This window comes from Hirundo rustica, chromosome 7, assembly GCF_015227805.2.
Source record: "Hirundo rustica isolate bHirRus1 chromosome 7, bHirRus1.pri.v3, whole genome shotgun sequence".
Classification (NCBI taxonomy): Eukaryota; Metazoa; Chordata; class Aves; order Passeriformes; family Hirundinidae; genus Hirundo; species Hirundo rustica.
The window spans coordinates 34,315,903-34,334,339 of NC_053456.1; the positions used below are offsets into that span (position 1 = coordinate 34,315,903).

General features: G+C 43.3%; 1 protein-coding gene across 2 annotated transcripts in view; it reads right to left on the reverse strand.

Annotated features, from left to right (window-relative positions):
* The window catches only part of ERBB4 (erb-b2 receptor tyrosine kinase 4), a 576,525-nt gene that overhangs the window by 166,569 nt on the left and 391,519 nt on the right, over positions 1–18,437 (reverse strand). For both annotated transcript variants that reach the window (XM_058421395.1, XM_058421396.1), the window contains exon 5: positions 6,175–6,240. In XM_058421395.1, the coding sequence (XP_058277378.1) occupies positions 6,175–6,240 (66 nt within the window). The remainder of the gene's footprint in view (positions 1–6,174; positions 6,241–18,437) is intronic.

Here is an 18,437-nt window from a genome sequence, read left to right on the forward strand (position 1 = left end):
AAAGATTTGTTTATTTAAGTGACAGTATTGATAAACATTAAGACAGATGCGTGAAACAATGGCACCTATGGCTGTGTGCCACCAGCACGCTGTGGTGACAGTCTTGGCTCATGAAAATTAACAAATACCTTCCCAAGTCTGCGACTGTGTCTTGTTTTCCACCTGCTCGGGATTTGCACTGGACTGAGCATTGTCAGCCTCACAGAGAAACAAAGCCCAGCCTTACCCTGACTTGAGGGAGGGCCCCAATTCCCAGTGGCTCTCCCTTCGTGGAGGGGCACAGAGGCTGTTCAGTTCACTCTACCCCACGACCCAAACTCTCTGCGTTCCCCTGTGCCACTGCCCAGGGCAGCAGCTGGTCCCAGAGCCAAGGGAACAGCCCCCAAAATGCTCTGTCCCCCTTTCACCACGGCACCTTGTGTTTTGACATGGCCCCAGCCACATTCTGCCCTGTAGCTGTGCCTCAGGGCCGTGCAAGGAGCCCGCTGTTAAATACATTCCTCGCTGCTGCCCCACAGCTATTGGACATCTTGCTTAAGCCTCGAAGTTTTGGGGTAAAGCCTCTCTGTGTGGATAATCAGTGCGAGCCACTTAAATTCACCTCTGATTTATTCACCCCAGAACCAGCTGCTGTTGGGTGTGGGCCACAGTGTCCACCCTGCCATGGAGCCAGGGACAGAGGCACAGCTCAGTTGGTTGGGGCATGATGCTGACAAGACCAAGGTTTTGGGTTTGACCTTGGGATAGGCCGTTCACACCAGGGCTGATCTGGAGGAACACGGTCCTCTCTTCAGCGCAATACTCGAACTGGATGCCTCCAAAAAGTGTATTTTGCCTCTGGTTAGACACCAGCTCAAGGACAGTCTCTACCATGCTGCTCAGGATAGAGAACACTGTGGGTTTTCCTGAAGCAAAATGAGTAATTACAGCAAAGGTTTGTCACTTCCCCAGTTGTTTATTTTTTAGGGAAAACAAACAATGCCGACTGAAATGCCAACGTGCTGTTCCAGGAAGAGTCCAGGACATATCATACCTATCTCCTGCATCGCTCTATGCTGATGCCTTAAGTTTTAGCTTTCATGTTTTTCGGATTCTGTGCTACCTAGGGGTGCAGTTCTGAGTCTCATATTCAATGTCAGTCAGCTCTCTTCACAGAGTAGGGAGACAAAACAAATCCTTCTCCTGATGGAGATCAAGGCCAATGATTACAAGTTTTCAGGCCCAAAAGCACAAACAACAACGGACTGGAGAGAGAAAACAAGAAGGATGGGACTGCATAACCTGGAGCTGTAATTGGACAATTAACCCCCAATATGCAAATGGACCAAAACTTATAAAAGTGTGAGGTCTTATGATTGGTCACCCATTTTGTGACCATTTTGGGTCCACCTTGGGTGTATCCCTGGCCAGGCTCTTGTCCTGCCCAAGGTGTACCCTAAAAGCCTTTCAATAAATATCTGCTTTATTCTCCAGCTCTGTCCAGTCTCTGTACCAGGTCAGCCTTCCCAAGGCATCAATGCCATATTTGCATTATGGCTGCTACTGAAGGTCCAGGTCTATGGAGAACCTGTCAGGTGTCTTTAGTGACACCACACAGCCCAAGACATTAATGAGCTTAGCGGGCTCTGAATCTTAAGGACTCATATTTAAGACACTTTAAAAGGAAGTTTTTTCCCCAAAACAAAGCAAACACAAGGCAATTCTGTGAATTGTCTGAAGGCCTGAATCAATCTGATTGCTCAGATGCCAATAAACATCACTCACCAGTTCAGCTTCCTGCAATCATTCTCAGGGGGTAACCCCACAGAAAATACAAGTAGCTGCACTGCTTTAAAAAGGTAACAACCTTTTTTCCCCAAACACTTTCCTTCAAATACAATCAACTGATTTTACAGCTCTAACTCCAGACCTATCTGAAAGAGCGAGTTATAAATATTGCCCAAAATGTCAAACTATACGGCATTTCAGGTGCCAGGTACTCATATCTTCACCCAATACAACTGTGAGGAGAGCTTCACTAATCCCAGCTGAGACCCCAAGCTTGAAAGCAGACATTTTGAGGGCCAGCACAACTACCTGCCCGGATTTCTACAGATCATGGGCGTGCTCCCAAACATTTGGAGGGTTCAGCTGCACAGAACTGTCACAGTCAGAGCCACAGGACCAAAGGACAAACACCAAAGTCCTCAAAAATGTGCTGTGCATTGAGATGGATTTCTGGGTGAGACTGTCAGCTTCTACCAGGATTTCAGAGCATTAAACTGTGTTGGGGATAGGATGAAATGACTGCCTCGTACACATGTGCAAACTATCAGTCTCCTTTATATTTTCCCCTCATCTTTAATTGCATCAGAACACAATCAATCCACGAAGGAAAAAAAAAAATGAGAAGTAACTGAAATCAATGAAAATGTTACAAACATGCAAAGTTACTAGAGCGATACAAGGATTTTAATTAAAGATGCTGGCTCCAAGCAGAAATACTGGGTTTCCCTGATTGATCCCAGCTGCTGGTTCAGCTTTCTGTGTGCCCCACCCGGCTCCTGCTCACCTTTTGCTGCTCTAATTTGGCACCTTCTCCTCAGCAACACCAGCTGCACAAGGACAGTATAAATATAGTTGTGCTCTGACAACACTCCTGTACACACACAGAGTCATGGGGCACCTAACATTAGCTAAATATTTCGTGTTTCGGGTTTGGTTTACAGGTTATGTTTGTCTTTTTGCATTCCCTTAGTTGGGTCTGTGTTGGGTCTAATTTAGATTGTTGTCTTTTCAGTTACATTCCTCCTGGAAAAAGTGCATAATCTGTTACTTTAATAATGTATTGAATTGTAAAAGTTTAATTTCTGCATGAAACTCTTAACAGACACGAAGAGCAAAAACTTTAACAACCTAAACATAGATTTTCAAATTTGATTAGTGATTTCCAAAAGCATTTGTAATTATTATTTTAAAGCGGTTTATATTCTATTCAGTGTATGCTCAATACAATTTAAAAAAATAGAGTCTTTTTAAAAGTATTTTCACATTAGCCTTTCCTGACACTGAAACAAGTTATATTATCTTAATTTCAAATTCTTCCTATTAACATCTACTAATATTTTAATCATTAAAGTAAAAAGGATTGCTAGCTGTGTAAAACAGTACCCTGGGTTTTTATCTTCTCTACCTCCTAACAGAACTGTTCGACTTAAACTTCCTATTAACTGTCTTCTTAAATAAATGAATTTTCTCATCACATTTAGAGAGACATTAGAACAGAGCAAGATGCAGGTGGTGTTTCAGACAGAGTTAGCAACAAAGACATTGCTGGAAGGCAACATAAGAAGCAGCTAGGTAGATGATATTCATGAAAAAAAACCAAAGGGATTTGGGTTTTTTTCCATATGTAATTTGAAATGAAAGACACGGATTAAGATCTTTCATTTTTTTATCCTTTCCCAGGAAAATAATTTAAATCTTATCTTGGGAGGGGGTCTCATTAAAATATTTTGTTTCAATCCACAAAAAAAAAAAAAAAAAAAAATTATCAAAAGGCAGCTCTGAGTTGTTCCTAGAGTTTGGCACTAGATGTAGCACTGCTGGAGTATTTTCCTGCATGTGTCGGAAAGACGTGCATCCCCAAGGTGACGGGGTTAAGGTAAACACCATGTGCACAACACCACCCTGTCTCCACCTTGTATCTACCAACAACATTTGTGAGCCTGAGAGCCAGGCATGTCTTTCAAAGTCAGCCAGGAAGGCAGCAAAAGCACAGTCCCATTTGCATTTTGATGTTCTGCATCCCTACTCAAATTCTCCCTCCTTGTTTCAGTTTGCGGGTAACACTTTGAGTGAAAAGCCAATGAAGAATTACCCTTTACCAGCCTGTTCCTTCAATCCTGCTGCTTGTGAGGAGCAGTGAGGTCTTGGAGGCAAAGAGGAAGTCTGTGATGTAGAATTAATTCCTGTCCCTGACAATCAGAGGCTGCAGAGTGGGCTTGAAGGTAAGAAAGAGGATATGGAGTAGCTACCCAAGTAGAAGAGTGTGATCTGTGTATCTCCCTGAAACTTGGATGGGTTATGGCTTTTCCTAGTTTATTATTTTAGCCCATGGTTGTGTTTCAGCCTGTCCCCAGTGTTTGGATTTGCAAGGGCAGCCACTGTGAAGGGAGAGAGAGCTGTCACTCCTGGAGCCAACCTTGCGTGCAGCCCTGCTGAGCTCCGGCCTTCACAGCACTGCAGATAAGCTTTTCTCTCCCTGCTATTACTACATTAATCCCCCAAATCAGACCCCTTATCTGAGACCAGTGCTTTGCAGAGGCTGAGAACATGGGAGCTGATCCTGCCACGTGGACCTCTGCAGGAGCACAGCTGGACTTGCCATGAGGCTGGAGACACAGCCTGAACCAGCATCATGGACTCCTTACGGAACAGAACTTCCAAGATTTTAAACCAGTCTTGGATAAGCTGACCACAGAAAGCCTGAATAAATCTACTCATGTTTGGATGGATTATTCAGCTTCTTACAAAGTTACTAGTTTTAATAGACAAATAAGCATCTCATTAGGACAGAGGAAAAAACCCCATTAATTAATTCTAACCATGATATAAAATAATTTGGTCAGCTAGGGTTTAAATCCCTTTCCAATATCTACTTAAGCACACAACCCAGAATCTACTTATTTTCTTGGTAAGGAGCACTGACTTCCTTGGTGCCTTCGTGAAGACTGCCAGCAAAGGAAGGAGATGTCCCAGCTCAGTTCAGGCAAAGAAGACTGCTCTGCATCACTGTACCTCAGTCCTACAGTATGTCACAAGGGGTTTGTAACCACGCATGCAGATAAAGCACAAAATGAAGAGGGACACAAGAACGGGTTAACTTTAGCAGAGCTGTAACTGTGAGCAGCTTCTCCAGTGGAATCAGCTGATGCTCCTAAAGGGAAAGCAGCATCTGGCAGGGGGGCAGAGCCTCTGCAGGTATGTGGGTTAGCAGGGCAGCTTGGATTTCCTGCTCAGTCTCATCAGACATTCACCTCAAGCCATGTGCCAGTTCTAACTCTGTCTTATTTCTCCCTCCAAGTAGTCAAAAAACAAACAAACAAACAAGCCCCCTCACCCCCCCAAAAAACAACAACTGCAAAAAACCACCAAAAAAACACACAAACACACACACACCCCTCAAAAAACCAAACCAAACCCACCACAGCTGCACTGTTCCTACCATGTCCCAGGAAAGAGGCAGATGACCCTGGGCTGACTCTCCTCAGCTCAGAGTTTCGCTGGGGTGCTCCCCTGGGAGTGGCTCATTTGTCACAGGCCTTCCTCCCATTTACAACTCAGCCAGGGAAACAAGCACAAGCTGGAGAAGTGTTCTCTGGGGGAGCTCCCAGCAACCACTTCATTTCCCAGGAAGAGTGATTCCAGTAAAAGCAACTGGTTTTCACCCTCTTGTAAGCAGGAAAAATGAAAAAAAAAACTTGTAGAAAAAGACAACTCTCAATTTTCTCTTTTATTATCTGCTAATATTGTGACTGCACTTCTAGCTCTTTAGTGCCTATGTGAAACTTAAAGCATATGAGGAAGAAACTCATTTTAATGCTCTCTAAATTCAAGAGGATAGACAAACATTGTGAGTAACCCTCCACTGACTACTTCCTTCACAAAAAAATATTATTCTCTCTTCCAGTACAACTCAAATGTATTCTGAAGTCATTATAAAGACAACAGTTCTGCGAGATAACTAATATTCCCAGGCTACCACTGAAATTAACAGAGTATTTTGGCATCAGGAACTTTGCAGTGTCAGGTGGTCATTAAAGATGTTCAAATCTGTCTTGTAGTTTTTTTCTGTTCCTGCAGTATTCATTTCAGTGTATTGCAAAATAACCATCAATATTCTCAAGAGCCATGCTCCATGTTGCCACCAAGCAGTGAAAAGAAAATTCGACGTAGTATAAGCAGTTTTAGAAAGCACAAGAGAGGAAAGAAAAATATCATTCACGTGGGCAGGTAAAAAAGCAGATCATCTATTGGTAAAAACATATGAAAGAATCCCCAAACTTGTATATTTTAGAGTTATACTGAACCCAGAATTTATAGTATCCCTTCACAACTGAAACAAACAAACAAAAAATAGGATCTCTGCTACATTGTTTTCCAGTCCTTTGTTTCTCACTCTTACACACTTACAGGTCTGGCAGTGATTCTCTGTTGGCCCCCAGCACCGTCCTGTGCAGGACTTGTGGCAACGACCACCTGCAGGACAAAGAGAAAGAGAGATTGGAAATTCCTTTCATTCCTTTAACATCCAGCAACCACAGAAGATGAGCCCATCTTGTCTTTGGAAGGTTTTTATGCTTTAGCAAGGTTGAAACAGTGCCTGTAAAAAAAGGCCCAACTAAATAACCAGACCTGGTGTCAAACCTACAGGAAATACAGGTGCTTATCTAAATGCTTTACACCCTAAATACCTTTTTGCTATGCATAATGACTGCAATATTTTAAAAGAAAAAGAAGTATGAGCAAGTCTGTAGGACCGAGGAACAATGTCATCACTCAGTGCTATCACTATTGCTTTCCACAGCCTATGTAAAATCTCCACAGGAGAAGAGACAGCTGTGCTGAAAAGGCCACCTACCTGCTGTCCAGTTTCATCTGAACAATGGGACATTCCACTCAATGCCTTTGGTGAAAAGCCACCCCCTTCCCCGCAAACTTGCAGGATCTGCATGTCCAATATTATGGTAAGGGAAAAGTGCCCTCTGCAATCACTTAACCCCAGCGACAGCAAAGCTCAGCTCACAGGACCTTGTGTTTTCTGGCCGCTGGTTCTTTAGTTGCCTGTGCTTGTGCCTCAGAAGGAACCTCACGTTCCTTCAGACCTTGGATGTGATGCTCTGCATCATCTTTCCACATGCTGATAGGTTTAGTCCCTGAAGAAAACTAAATGTAGGTGCTTTCACTGTAAAATACAGCTGTGAGAAGAAGCATTAGCAATGGTAGGTTTCGTAAACTACCCAGTAATTAGTGAGTGAAACCCACTTGGACTGAGGTGGGAGTTGAGTTCATGTGTTTTGCCATGTCATGGCAAAATGCTGACCCACGCAAGAAGGGATGGCAAACAAGAAGAAGAGCTGGAATGTTCTCCTCTGGCTGCACTTCAGCGTCGCTGAAGAGAGCGCTCAGACAGTCCCACGCCAGTCTGGGCTGCGAAGGAATGGAGACACCATGCCACGGCTGCCATCTGGACATGGCCAAAGTCCAGGCACACTCCCAGGTGTGGCAGTGCCTGAAGGGCAGACAGGCCAGCCCTTCACAAAGCCAGAGCTGATGGGATGAGCCGAGACACCCGGTGTAAAGCTTGTGGAAGACCATGCACAGTCCTCATCACTGCACTTTTGATCGCAAGAACCCAACCTAGTGTTTGATTAAACTTTTATACATCACCGAATACTGCTGAGATTCTGTTAAGTGAATTTCCCCTTTGAACCTGATCCAAGTTCAATCCTTTCAATCGTGTATTAACAGCCGCTGCTGCTAACACCGCTCCATTACACTAAATCAAATACTTGCCACATGCCCTGATGGGAGACAGCGTCAGAGGAAGTGCAAATGTCTCTCAGCTAAGGCTGGATCACCCTAATGACAAACACTGCTCCTCTGCTAGCAGTGTGCTCACATCTGCAAGATGCCACAGAGCTGAGCCAACCCACCGTGATGGTCATCTGAAGTTGGACTCTGTCACCAGTTTTTCAAAGCCAGCATTCCTCCCTTGGCATTCCTGGTGCTATTGATGAAGCTGCCTGGTAATTACCACACTGAATGCCAACTACCTTTTTAAAACTACCAGCTCCTTGTTGCATTCATGTTCATTTAAAGCAATTATACTTGGGAAACATTGCTGCTGATATCACTAGCACATAATTCGCTGTCACCTTCCACCATCTGTTTATTTAGATCACAAATGCACTATAACTACATAAATGCAAACTCATTCTGGCTGACAGGGAAGGCACTCCATCTGGAATGAATAATGCAACTTTAATCAGTAATAATGATTATTATGATTATTAAGAGACTACTGGAACCTCGCACAGAAAGCAAATATATCCACACTGATTTATAAGAATGAAAGTTTAAAATGGTGAGGTAAACAGCAAATTAAAGGAAGAATTTTAGCAGATGAGACGTGATAAGATACAGGGTTGTTAGCTGATTTTGATACTTGCTGAAACGAATAGAAATGCTGCCCTGGAAGTGGGTTTTATTAGCTAGCTACTCGTGATCAGCAGGAGGAGCAGGATGGATGAATCCCTTCAGCATCCCTCCAAGTGATCCCTAACTAGAGAGTCCGCCCACACCTCTGTAAAAGCCGAATTAAAATACAATCTTTGCATCTGAGCTGATCCTCGCTATGCAGCCAAAAATTTATTCAGCCACCTCTATTCCTCCTGGAAATAAAAGCAATTCAGCATCTTCAAAACATCATTTTAAAAAATTTCTTAACTTGCATGCCTGCTGCCTGGTACATGACTTTGTTTGGCAGTGTCAGATGATGATTTGCATTTAAATAGAGATATTTAACAATAAAGAAAGAAAAGGCTGCCAGTTTCCCTTTTTCTCTCACCAGGAACTCAAAAGTGTCTGTTTCATTGTTTTCACTTTTCTCAGCTGTACAGACACAACCAGGAGCTGAGCTTGTAGGCAGCACACCTCTGAATTGCATTATGTGTCCTTTTGAAGGTCAAATATACTGAGAATTAAAAACCAAACTCCCTCCAAATAGTGTATCTGTATTGGCTTGCTTGTTTAAAGGGGAAAAAAAAAGCAACTTTCTTTGCTCTCAATATGAACTGGTCCAGATTCTGCCGTCACATCCTTCTGTATTTCACCTGGGTTTCCACACTAAGGGAAAATCTGTCATGTAATAAGGACAGATTGAAACCATTAAAGACCAGCTCTGCAGAATTAAGACAGAAATAGTCGTGTGGAAGTCAGCATACGCACTCAGGAGCATAACAAGCATTTATGTGAGGAGCAGGTCTCACAATGAGATCTGTATGTCAGGCTTAAAGATAATAAATGTATTGGCCCTAAGGTTGACAAGGCCCTTGGAGGAATTACACTACCACTCACGGATCTTCCTGTATATATTTTTTCAGATTTTTAGACTGTGAGGCAACAGAATTGAAAAGAAAAAAAAAAAAAAAAAATTAAATGATTTGTGACAAAAATAATTTCTGTTATTCCTTGTGTCTAAAATATTCAAAAGCCCTCCAACATACAGCAGAAAGGGCTAAAAGAATTTGGCCAAAAAAAACCCCTCTGCAGGGCACAACCTTGGCCCATTTAATTTGATTCGTCACATTAGTGAAGGCACACGTTTTCCTTTTCCAAGCAAGATAAGGAAGGACAGAACCTACAAAAGTCTCCACCCCATTACAGCTGGGACACTGGAGTACATTTCTGCTCCTGAATGAGTAGCATTGTTTTGAACACACGGTGACAGTTTTAGGCTTCCATAATTTTCACAGGTTTTGTAATGAAATCAAGGTTAAGAAAAGCCAGATTCCCACTGGAACATAAGAATTAATTTTGCTTTGGCAAATTGCACACAGAAAACCAATGTTTTGTCTCCAGGGCTGTCTTCCCTTGGCTAAAACTACTGCAACAGATCTGAATTATGGACTCTGGGCAGAGCACCTTCCTTGTCCTTTCCAGGATAGAGTTTTATTTGTGGGAAATGCTTCTGCTTTCCCAGCTAGGGAGTCAGCAGCAGGAAATGTTTGCTCACTAGCTTAGGAAAGACCAAGGTTACTTCATCCTTGTGTTTTCCTGAGAATTGAGGAGGGCTTTCCTTTGACTCCAGACTGACTTTATTATTTCAGAAACAGTAAAACCACAAAGGATTAAGTTACTGATGAAACAAGAAAAATGAAGTCCTCCTCTCAGCTCTAAGCTCAGTGTCATACACAGAAGAAATCTAGCTTCCTCCGCATCAGCTACGCCAGCTGCCTTGAGCAGAGCCCTCTCAGGAGGAGAAGAAAAGCAGAAATAAAAGAAGAAGTGTCTCACTTTGCACAAAACTTACATTTACAAATGGTTTCCGTCAGGTTAATAAATAATCATTCAGTGTTAGGATGCCTGCAAAACACTGATACTGAAATGTAAATAAACACAGACAAAATAAAATGGCTTAGGTGGCTCCAACCCAGAGTTTTAAGCAGCCTCTTTACTTACCTAGCAATCTAAAATAATTGATTAACTATCAAAACAGCCATAAATCATTTATTAGCTTCTGAAAGCTGCTTATAAACTCACCCTTTGCCTAAAAATCCACTTCTGCAAAAATGCCAGAGATGCCATAGAGATGTTTCTAGACATAACCAGACCTAAAGCCCAAGAAATTCCAGGTATACTCTGGTAAGAGTCCTGGGCTGTTCTTTGCATGGTTTAGGTGAGACAGACGGTTTGAATACACCTGTGTGTGGTTTTTCTAGGCAGCTAAACTCCTTAGTTCTATGTAAGCATAGACAACAAAATCAAAATTCAAATAATTCAAACACTGCAACACAGCCTTAAGAGGAATTAAAGGTACTGTTGCTGTGATGGATTGTTCTGCCTGTATCAGGCCATAACGCTTTCCCTGTCCTTGTCTGACTGTTCCTACTGTCACACGTTCATTCATTCATTCATTCATTCACACTTCTCTGTTAGGTAAAAATAATTTTGCATTTCCTACCCGCCCCGTGCTAGCCTTTTGATTTGAAAGTTAATTACCTAAGAGAGTCTCACACTTCCCAGGATTTCCTTCCCTAATGGCAGGAGAGACACATGTTGCAAGAAAAAGTAAAACTTTCTGCAAAAGAAGAAAATGTGTTATAGAAATATCTAGTGCACACATTTTCTCTTCCTCTGTAGAGGCATTATGGGATATAGAAACCTAAGGGTCAATTCCTTCACTGCTAAAAAACTATATGCTTTCACTCATGTTAGATGAATTCACCTAAGGATCTATCACCAAATAGTTTTCCAGCATAGGACTATTCCCATAAAATTCAGGCTTTTCTTTCACAAGCTGTACCTGCATTGGTATTGTTACTTTTATTGTGGTAAATGGCAGCACCTGACCTTGCTGTCTCTTCTCTGTATTTCTTCTTCTCCCCCAAAGTCTCCATGCCCAGTGGAGACACCTTGCACAAACATGAATGGGATTCTTACAGAGAAAACTAACACAGGGTTCATCAGCAAGCATTTACACTGTGGATAAAGCACAGCACCTGTTGTGGATGCATCCATCCATCCACCCATCCATCCATCCCCTAGACCAAACCCCACCTGCCAGGAGGATCATCCAGCCTGGAGCTCAGTAAGGGTGGAAGCAAACTGCTCACGATCCCTTCCAACAGGGACTTCCAGTTCTGCCAGTCAACACCTCTATCTCCCCCTCATGTTCCTCAGCAGATAAGAAAAGAGACAAACACAAATGGAGAGGGACTCAGGGACAAGCAGCTGAAAAGAAACTGGCCTGGGAAACAGGTCTGGGAAATGAAAACAATCCAAGAGATACGCCCTGAAAGACAGGCACAAAAAGAGATACAGGGATAGTGTGAAAGAGATAAAACTTAGCCAGCACTGAAGAAAACAAAAACTGAATAGCAAAGAGGGATGCATTACCTTGAGTAATGCGGGATGGAGACAACCCTCTTGTGTGCACAGGGACTGGCCGCCTGTTGAGAACTGCAAAATTACAGAGTATTGCCAGATCCACTGGTGGCAGATGGTTTTGATTTTAAGAGAGATTGGCCACCAGAGGTAAAGGAATAAATGGAAAGTCAAGAAGAGCATGTCAGCAGCAATGAACGCGCTCAGGCCGGTGGATTCATATCTGGTGCTGACAGCTCTGAGCTGATAGAAAGCTCACTGTAACGTTACTGCAGCTGCTACAGAAAAATGTCTTCAGGCCACAGCAATGACTACAGAAAGGGACTTGAGGGGGGTAATGAAGACACTGGTTGTTTTCCTCTGTCTGCAGCAGACAGCGCTGGTAAGGCTGTGCGACTCAATGCATTAATTGGAGGTTTAGTCATCCACACAAAATAAAAACCTTCACATATGACATAGCCTAAAACTTTACAATGATTATGCAATTAGGAGCTATTAATTATCACTGCTTATATCTGTTAGCACAGAGCAATGTAAGTGAATTCCCCCCACTGTGATGGAGAATTAGTTCCAATCAGCATCAAATGTCTTTCTGAACATGCACACAGGGATACTGAGTAAATGGTGAGACACAGCCAGAAGGCTAAAAGGATAGGTCAAGTCATACCTGCTGTTTCACAGGCTCATCAAGAATAACAAAGCCTCGGGAACTCCTTGCTATAATCATTATTGTTAAACAAACCATCCACAGGTAACTGCCCCTCCTCCCACAGTGCAGCAGAGACAGAAGAGCAGCCCAGTCCCTGCTAACTGGGGTCCATCCTGGGATCAGAATGAAACACATTCCTTCCAGTGGACCATCCCCAAAGCACACAGATCACAGCACCAGGCCCCTTCAAAATCCTGGAGTAGCTCTTGTTTTCTCTTTCCTCTGTGGGGAAGGAGAGGGTGCTATTCCACCATATGGTGATGAAGGCTCTCTCCTCTTGGGTCAGCAAGACAAGAAACAGTCTGGGGGCTGCTCTCTGGAAGGGGAGAGCACAGAGCTGGCAGCCATCCCTCCCCAGGACGGCTCTCCCCTGACACAAGGAGCTCTTCAGCCCCAAAGGGAGAGAGCCGAGCACAGATTTCACACAGAATGTCTAGGTTAGAACAGACATCCAAGATTACTGAGTCCAACCCATGCCCTAACACCTCAACTAGATCATGGCATCGAGTGCCACATCCAGTCATTTTTTAAACACGTCCAGGGATGGGGACTCCACCACCTCCCTAGACAGACCATTCCAGTACTTTGTCACTCTTTCCATGAAAAACCTTTCCTTAATGTCCAACCTGTACTTCTCTTGGCACAGCCTGAGACTGTGCTCTCTCGTTCTGTCAGTTGCTGCCTGGAGAAAGAGACCAACCCCAGCTGTCTACAACCACCCTTTAGAAAGCTGTAGAGAGTGATCAGGTCACCTCTGAGTCTCCTTTTCTTCAGGCTAAACAACTCCAGCTCCCTCAGCCTCACAGGGTTTATTTTCCAAGCCCCTCACCAGCCTCATTGCTTCCTCTGGATGCACTCAAGTGTCTCAACATCCTTCCTAAACTGAGGGAACACAACACACAGGCATTCCTGGGCTCATGCCCCACAGCTTGGTGGCTGTGATGGAGCATCCCAGGACAATTTCTGTATTTAACTTCGTGTATTTCACTCAGAACTTCAATAGATAAAGTAGGAAAGACATCGACTAAGACCAGCCTAGGGCAGTTTCCATTGGGAGGTGAGAGCCAGGACATACAGATTTGAATGCCTTGATGCAAGGTAAGAAACTGAACCCTGCTCCCCCACACCCTGAAGAACTCTTGAGCTGATAATGTAGAGAAAAAGGGGAGGAAAGTCTGTCTTACTGAGGAAATTTGAGTGTGAGCAGAAGACAGGCCTGTGAAAGGGAGGCACTGCAAACTCCAGCTGAGAGAGACCATAGAAAGCCAACATCTTCTATGCATTTCTATTAACCTCAGCATTTCCCCCTCCATGGGGTGTCTGGAAGTGCCTATATTTCCTGTCTTAGCAGCAGAGACCGCCATGCCCAGCACTGACACCTGCATCCTGCCCTACCCAAGGTCACTGCCCACTGGCTCAGACCTGGCCCTTTTCTGGTGTGATAGCACAGGAAATCCAAACCCACAAACTAGCCAGCAGCAGGGGAGCACAGGGGCACCTGTGGCAGTGCCTGGAATAAATCTGGAGCCAGGTCTCTGTTGGTAAGAGCAGCAGCACTTACTGTCTGATATATAGCTCAGCTGAGAACAAAAGAATGCAGATATAAGTTGCTTTTTTGCGGGCCAGGATGTGCAGCGCTGGGAGAAAAATTCCTGCACCATTAGACGAGATTTTCAAAGGAGGCTCTCAACAAATTCAAACACACAGCTCACAGCATTCTTGTGTGGGTTTAACAGCAGCTCCTCAAACAGGTCAAGTCAGTCAATACCACATAAATCAAACTACTGTCCTGCCCTAATGTTCCTGTAATGCAGCCAAAGCGGTAATAAAGTTTGAACAGAGGGACAAGCAGTTTTCATTTTTTAAACAAAGTAAAAAACCTCAAAGAAAGGAAATCAGAACTTGAAATTGAATTGGCTTTTAAAATTCATTTTATTCTTCCTTGATCCCACGTAGTATTCCTAGAGTCTGGCAGGGTGCATTTACAAGAATTACTGTTTTAATCATCTTCTGATGCAATTATACGGAAATACTAAAAAGGAATTCCTCATTCCCAGAAAATCTAGAGTCCAGTTTTAGGCCAGCTTTTTAAGTTCGGATTAGCCTCTTGATGTGCTTACCAAAATGTATTTGTGGCTATTTGAAACAAAACAATACCTGGACCACAGAAGTCCATTTTCCACTGTTGGAAAATGATGGTTGGACACATACTCTGGTATTTAGATTAATGTTTACTATGCACAGAAATTTAATGAAAATAACTACAAATTTCAGACTGCAATTTCCTGGACAATCTTCAGTTATCAGAGATCTGCCAGGAGGTGATGCTTTAGGCATGATGGGACTGCCATGAGTTGTAATACTGCAGGAGGTGTGACGGGACCAGAAGGAAGACCCTGAAGCTGCCCTGGGCTTGAGCAGACCCGTGGCCAGACCTTTAGCCAAGCTGTTCACAGAACAGCAACTCTCATGCCAGTTCTGAGAGCTTCTGCCAGAAGAGACAAACCCAACAAATTCCTTATAAAACACAGATGTGATAGCGACAAAGGCTTGGGGTGGTTTTGGGTTTGATGAAGGGAGCAGAACAGAGTGTTGGGAGAAGCCACCTGGGTAGCGCCAGCACTGCACCCACCAAGACCAACTGAGCAGTGGGCTGGGACATGGAGGGTGGGAGGCACCAAGCAGCTTCCAGATCCTGCAGACACTATTCAGCAGCTGATTTCATAGTCTTTCTTTCCCTAAGCAGCTCTTTGAAGGCAGGTCGTAAGAGCAGCTGAAGCTTGCTGTGAGAGACCAACCCCACCCACCCACCCACTCCAAATCTGGCAATCACCGTGCAATTAGGCCATTTTAAATATTCGGAGTACTTGGGGGTTGTTTCCTACTTTGAAGAAACACCGGTGCTTGTGATAAACAAGCAGCCTATAATGGAGAGGAATGCTTTCATTCAGCCTGAGAGTCTCTCCCTTGTGCAAAACACTGCTCAAACACCCATCTGCTCATAAACAGGTGCTGTGCAGTAATGCATTGCACATACAGAGGTTGCCATTAATAGGCAAGCATTTGCCAACAGTTGCCACACACCACTACAGGGAACCCTACCTCAATTCTCTAACTGCAGAACCACTGTAATATTTTATACATCAGCATGGTAACCTCTGCCACTGGGTAAGTGACTTCCACCCCACGACTGCTAAAAGAAAGAAGGAAGATACGCAGTGAAAACTGGCCAGCACTTTGGTGGGGCGGGGTTGGTTCTACAGCTGTGTATTTTGTTTATATTTTTGCAAAATATATTTCTCAGTGACAAGAGGTGCCCACACCTGAGATTCCTCAGAAACTGTTAATGCTGGTTTTCCCCATGCCCTCCTCTCTGTACCCATGACTTCCAAAAATCTCCATGTCTTTAGCAGTTACTTTTCTGGGTTCTGGCAGCATAAAGAATTCTGTCCCTCACAGCATTATTTTTTCTTATTTGTGTTCATTACTTATTTTTTATTCATTAACTCAACTGTGAGAGGCGTTGTATTTCCATTAGATGCCACGTCCACTTGCCTTTCAAATCTCTTTCAAGGGCAGTCACCAACTGACAAATCCCTTCTGAAAATGCTGGCTGAAGGTATTTACTAGAAAGCTAAACTGATTCCCTTTATTTAAAACACACTGTTCTGGGTTGAGGAAAAAATATTACAGGCAACTTCAAGCAATTCAGCTTGCCATTCTAACACAAATCAAGCTCACTGTACCACTAGATTTCATTTATCCCTCTATATTCAGATATATCTACTTGGCAAAAACTATTCTTTAAAATCACATTTTTCTGGTACTGTATTTGCCTTTCAATTCCAGGTAAAGAAATAAATTCTGTCTGGACTAGAGATTCCCTAATGGAAAGAAAAGCAGCCTCCATGTACCCTGAACAAAAGGCAGATGTGGGACTTTCTGCCCATCTGATTTAAATTTTCTTTCTGACTGAGAAGTCCATGAAACCATAACTGCTGCCGAAGCGCAGTGCTTTAAGCCCGTGAAGCGTGTGCCACGTGGAAGGAGCTTTCACAAAAGGGCTGAGGAGTTTGTGGCTTTTTATGGAAAAGAACAGCTTCTCCTCCTGGCTTTGCCATGGAGATGCTGGCGGCAGGGAACGTGTTCTGTACCCAGACCACCCGTCTGCCGAGGCTCCGTTTGCTGGTCTCCAAACATACACTTAAAGTGTTAATTGAACTCCAAGTAATAACCTCAATGAAAGGCTATAATTTAACCAACTCTGCAATAACAAATGTCTTCAGGATATACTTTCTGCAATGCCATTTTCTCCATAGGTAGTTTCCAATTTAGACGTACACCAGAAATGATACACTAGCTATTCTGAAAGGCGGCTTCAAGCACGAATTAGTCAATTCCCTCTTCTCTTTTCACCAGCATACGTACATATATTGCTGTTACTCTGGCCTTCTGCAGAACAAAATCCTCATGCTCGGAAAACACACAAAATGCCTTGCAGTAATAACTGGACAAAACATGGTTATCTCACCTGTGTCCTGGTACTGAGGGCTGAGGGGTTGGCTTACAAATACTCAGGATTTACATGTAATTGTCTCCTATTACAGAAGCACCCACCGGTGCTGAAGGAAAGCTTTCCTTGTACTTTTGTTTTTGCTGCATTCACTTCTCCTCAATCCTTTCTAACCAATGGCTTTTTTACACCTGTAAAAAAGGAAATGACTCCATCCTTTTCCTGCTCTGATCCCAGGCTCCGTATTTCCCCAGTGTGGCTGTGGCCTCCCAAGGGCAGCAGGACAGGTCCTGTGCAGAAGTCTGCTTTGGGTGGCCTAGTTGAAAACACTGGTGTGGACCTGAACAGCATTTTACGCAGTTCAGGCACAGCACACCTGAGAACTGGTATAAGGTCAGGACTTTTGGGAGAGATTGCAAGGATCTGACAAACACCTATTCTTTGTAGCTATCACATAATTATCTCAGAGTTAAACACCCAATGGTCTGATCTGAGTACAAATTTCCAGATAAGTGGCTTTGTGCAAAAACAATCCTTTTCTAATATTGCAACTACTAGTACAAAAGCTGAGTTACTGTGCTCTGTGAAGAATTACAAGGTCACTACTGAACATTAAATCAAGGGGCTACCCACCTGTCAGGCCTCATTCTGGAGCTGCAATAAATGCCTGTACACGAATTCACCCACAGCCCTTGCCAGCAACTCCAAACAGAGACTCTTAATACCCAGGGGAGAATATAAAGCTCATCACTTATACAAAATTCCATGCAAATATCGACTCATGCTTCTTGTGAAACACAGTACAAGAATATAGCACATATGCTGAAAAGAATGCATATATATCTACATGGCTGATTTTCTCCTTTAACAATTTAAAAAAAAAAAAAAGTAAAAGTAAGGAGCTTCTGGCCTTAAACTAGTTTGACATAAAGACATTTCTGCTAAACTCTGTTTCTCCCGGATTGTGCCAATTTCTGTAATGTTTTAAAGAAGTGCATTTTAGAAACCTTTTTACTCCTTTTGCTAGCATGTGGAAAACTGGCAGTAGAACGTGGCCCAGCAAATGATCAGTTATCGGGGCCAGTGGTGCGGGTTAACCCAAAAAAGCAACTCACAAATGCAGTGTGACAGAAGAAATTAGGAAAGGAAAAAAAAATTAAAGAGCCACACTGACTCCCATCAACCAAATACAGGAATAAGTATGTGAAACTGGGCTGTAGTGCTTCCAAAGATACCTGCTCCCAGGTCAGGTCACTGACAGCTTGGATTGCCAGGAGCACGGAGAGCTGACTTCATAAGCAGCTACACAGCTGGGAAGTACATTTTTCGTTCCTTTAATTAAAATGCAAAGCACTGGCTAAATGGTAAACATTTAATTAGATTTGTCTCTATGTTTCAATATTAATAAAACACATGAAAAATGCATTAAGACCCAGCTAATTGGGGACTCTCCAAAAGTAGCTGTAAATAGGCAATTATAATACAATTGGGGTGTTGTTCCCCAGGGACCCCCAGGACTGACACTTGTTAATATTCCAGACAAAGGTTTAGAAATTATTAAAATAT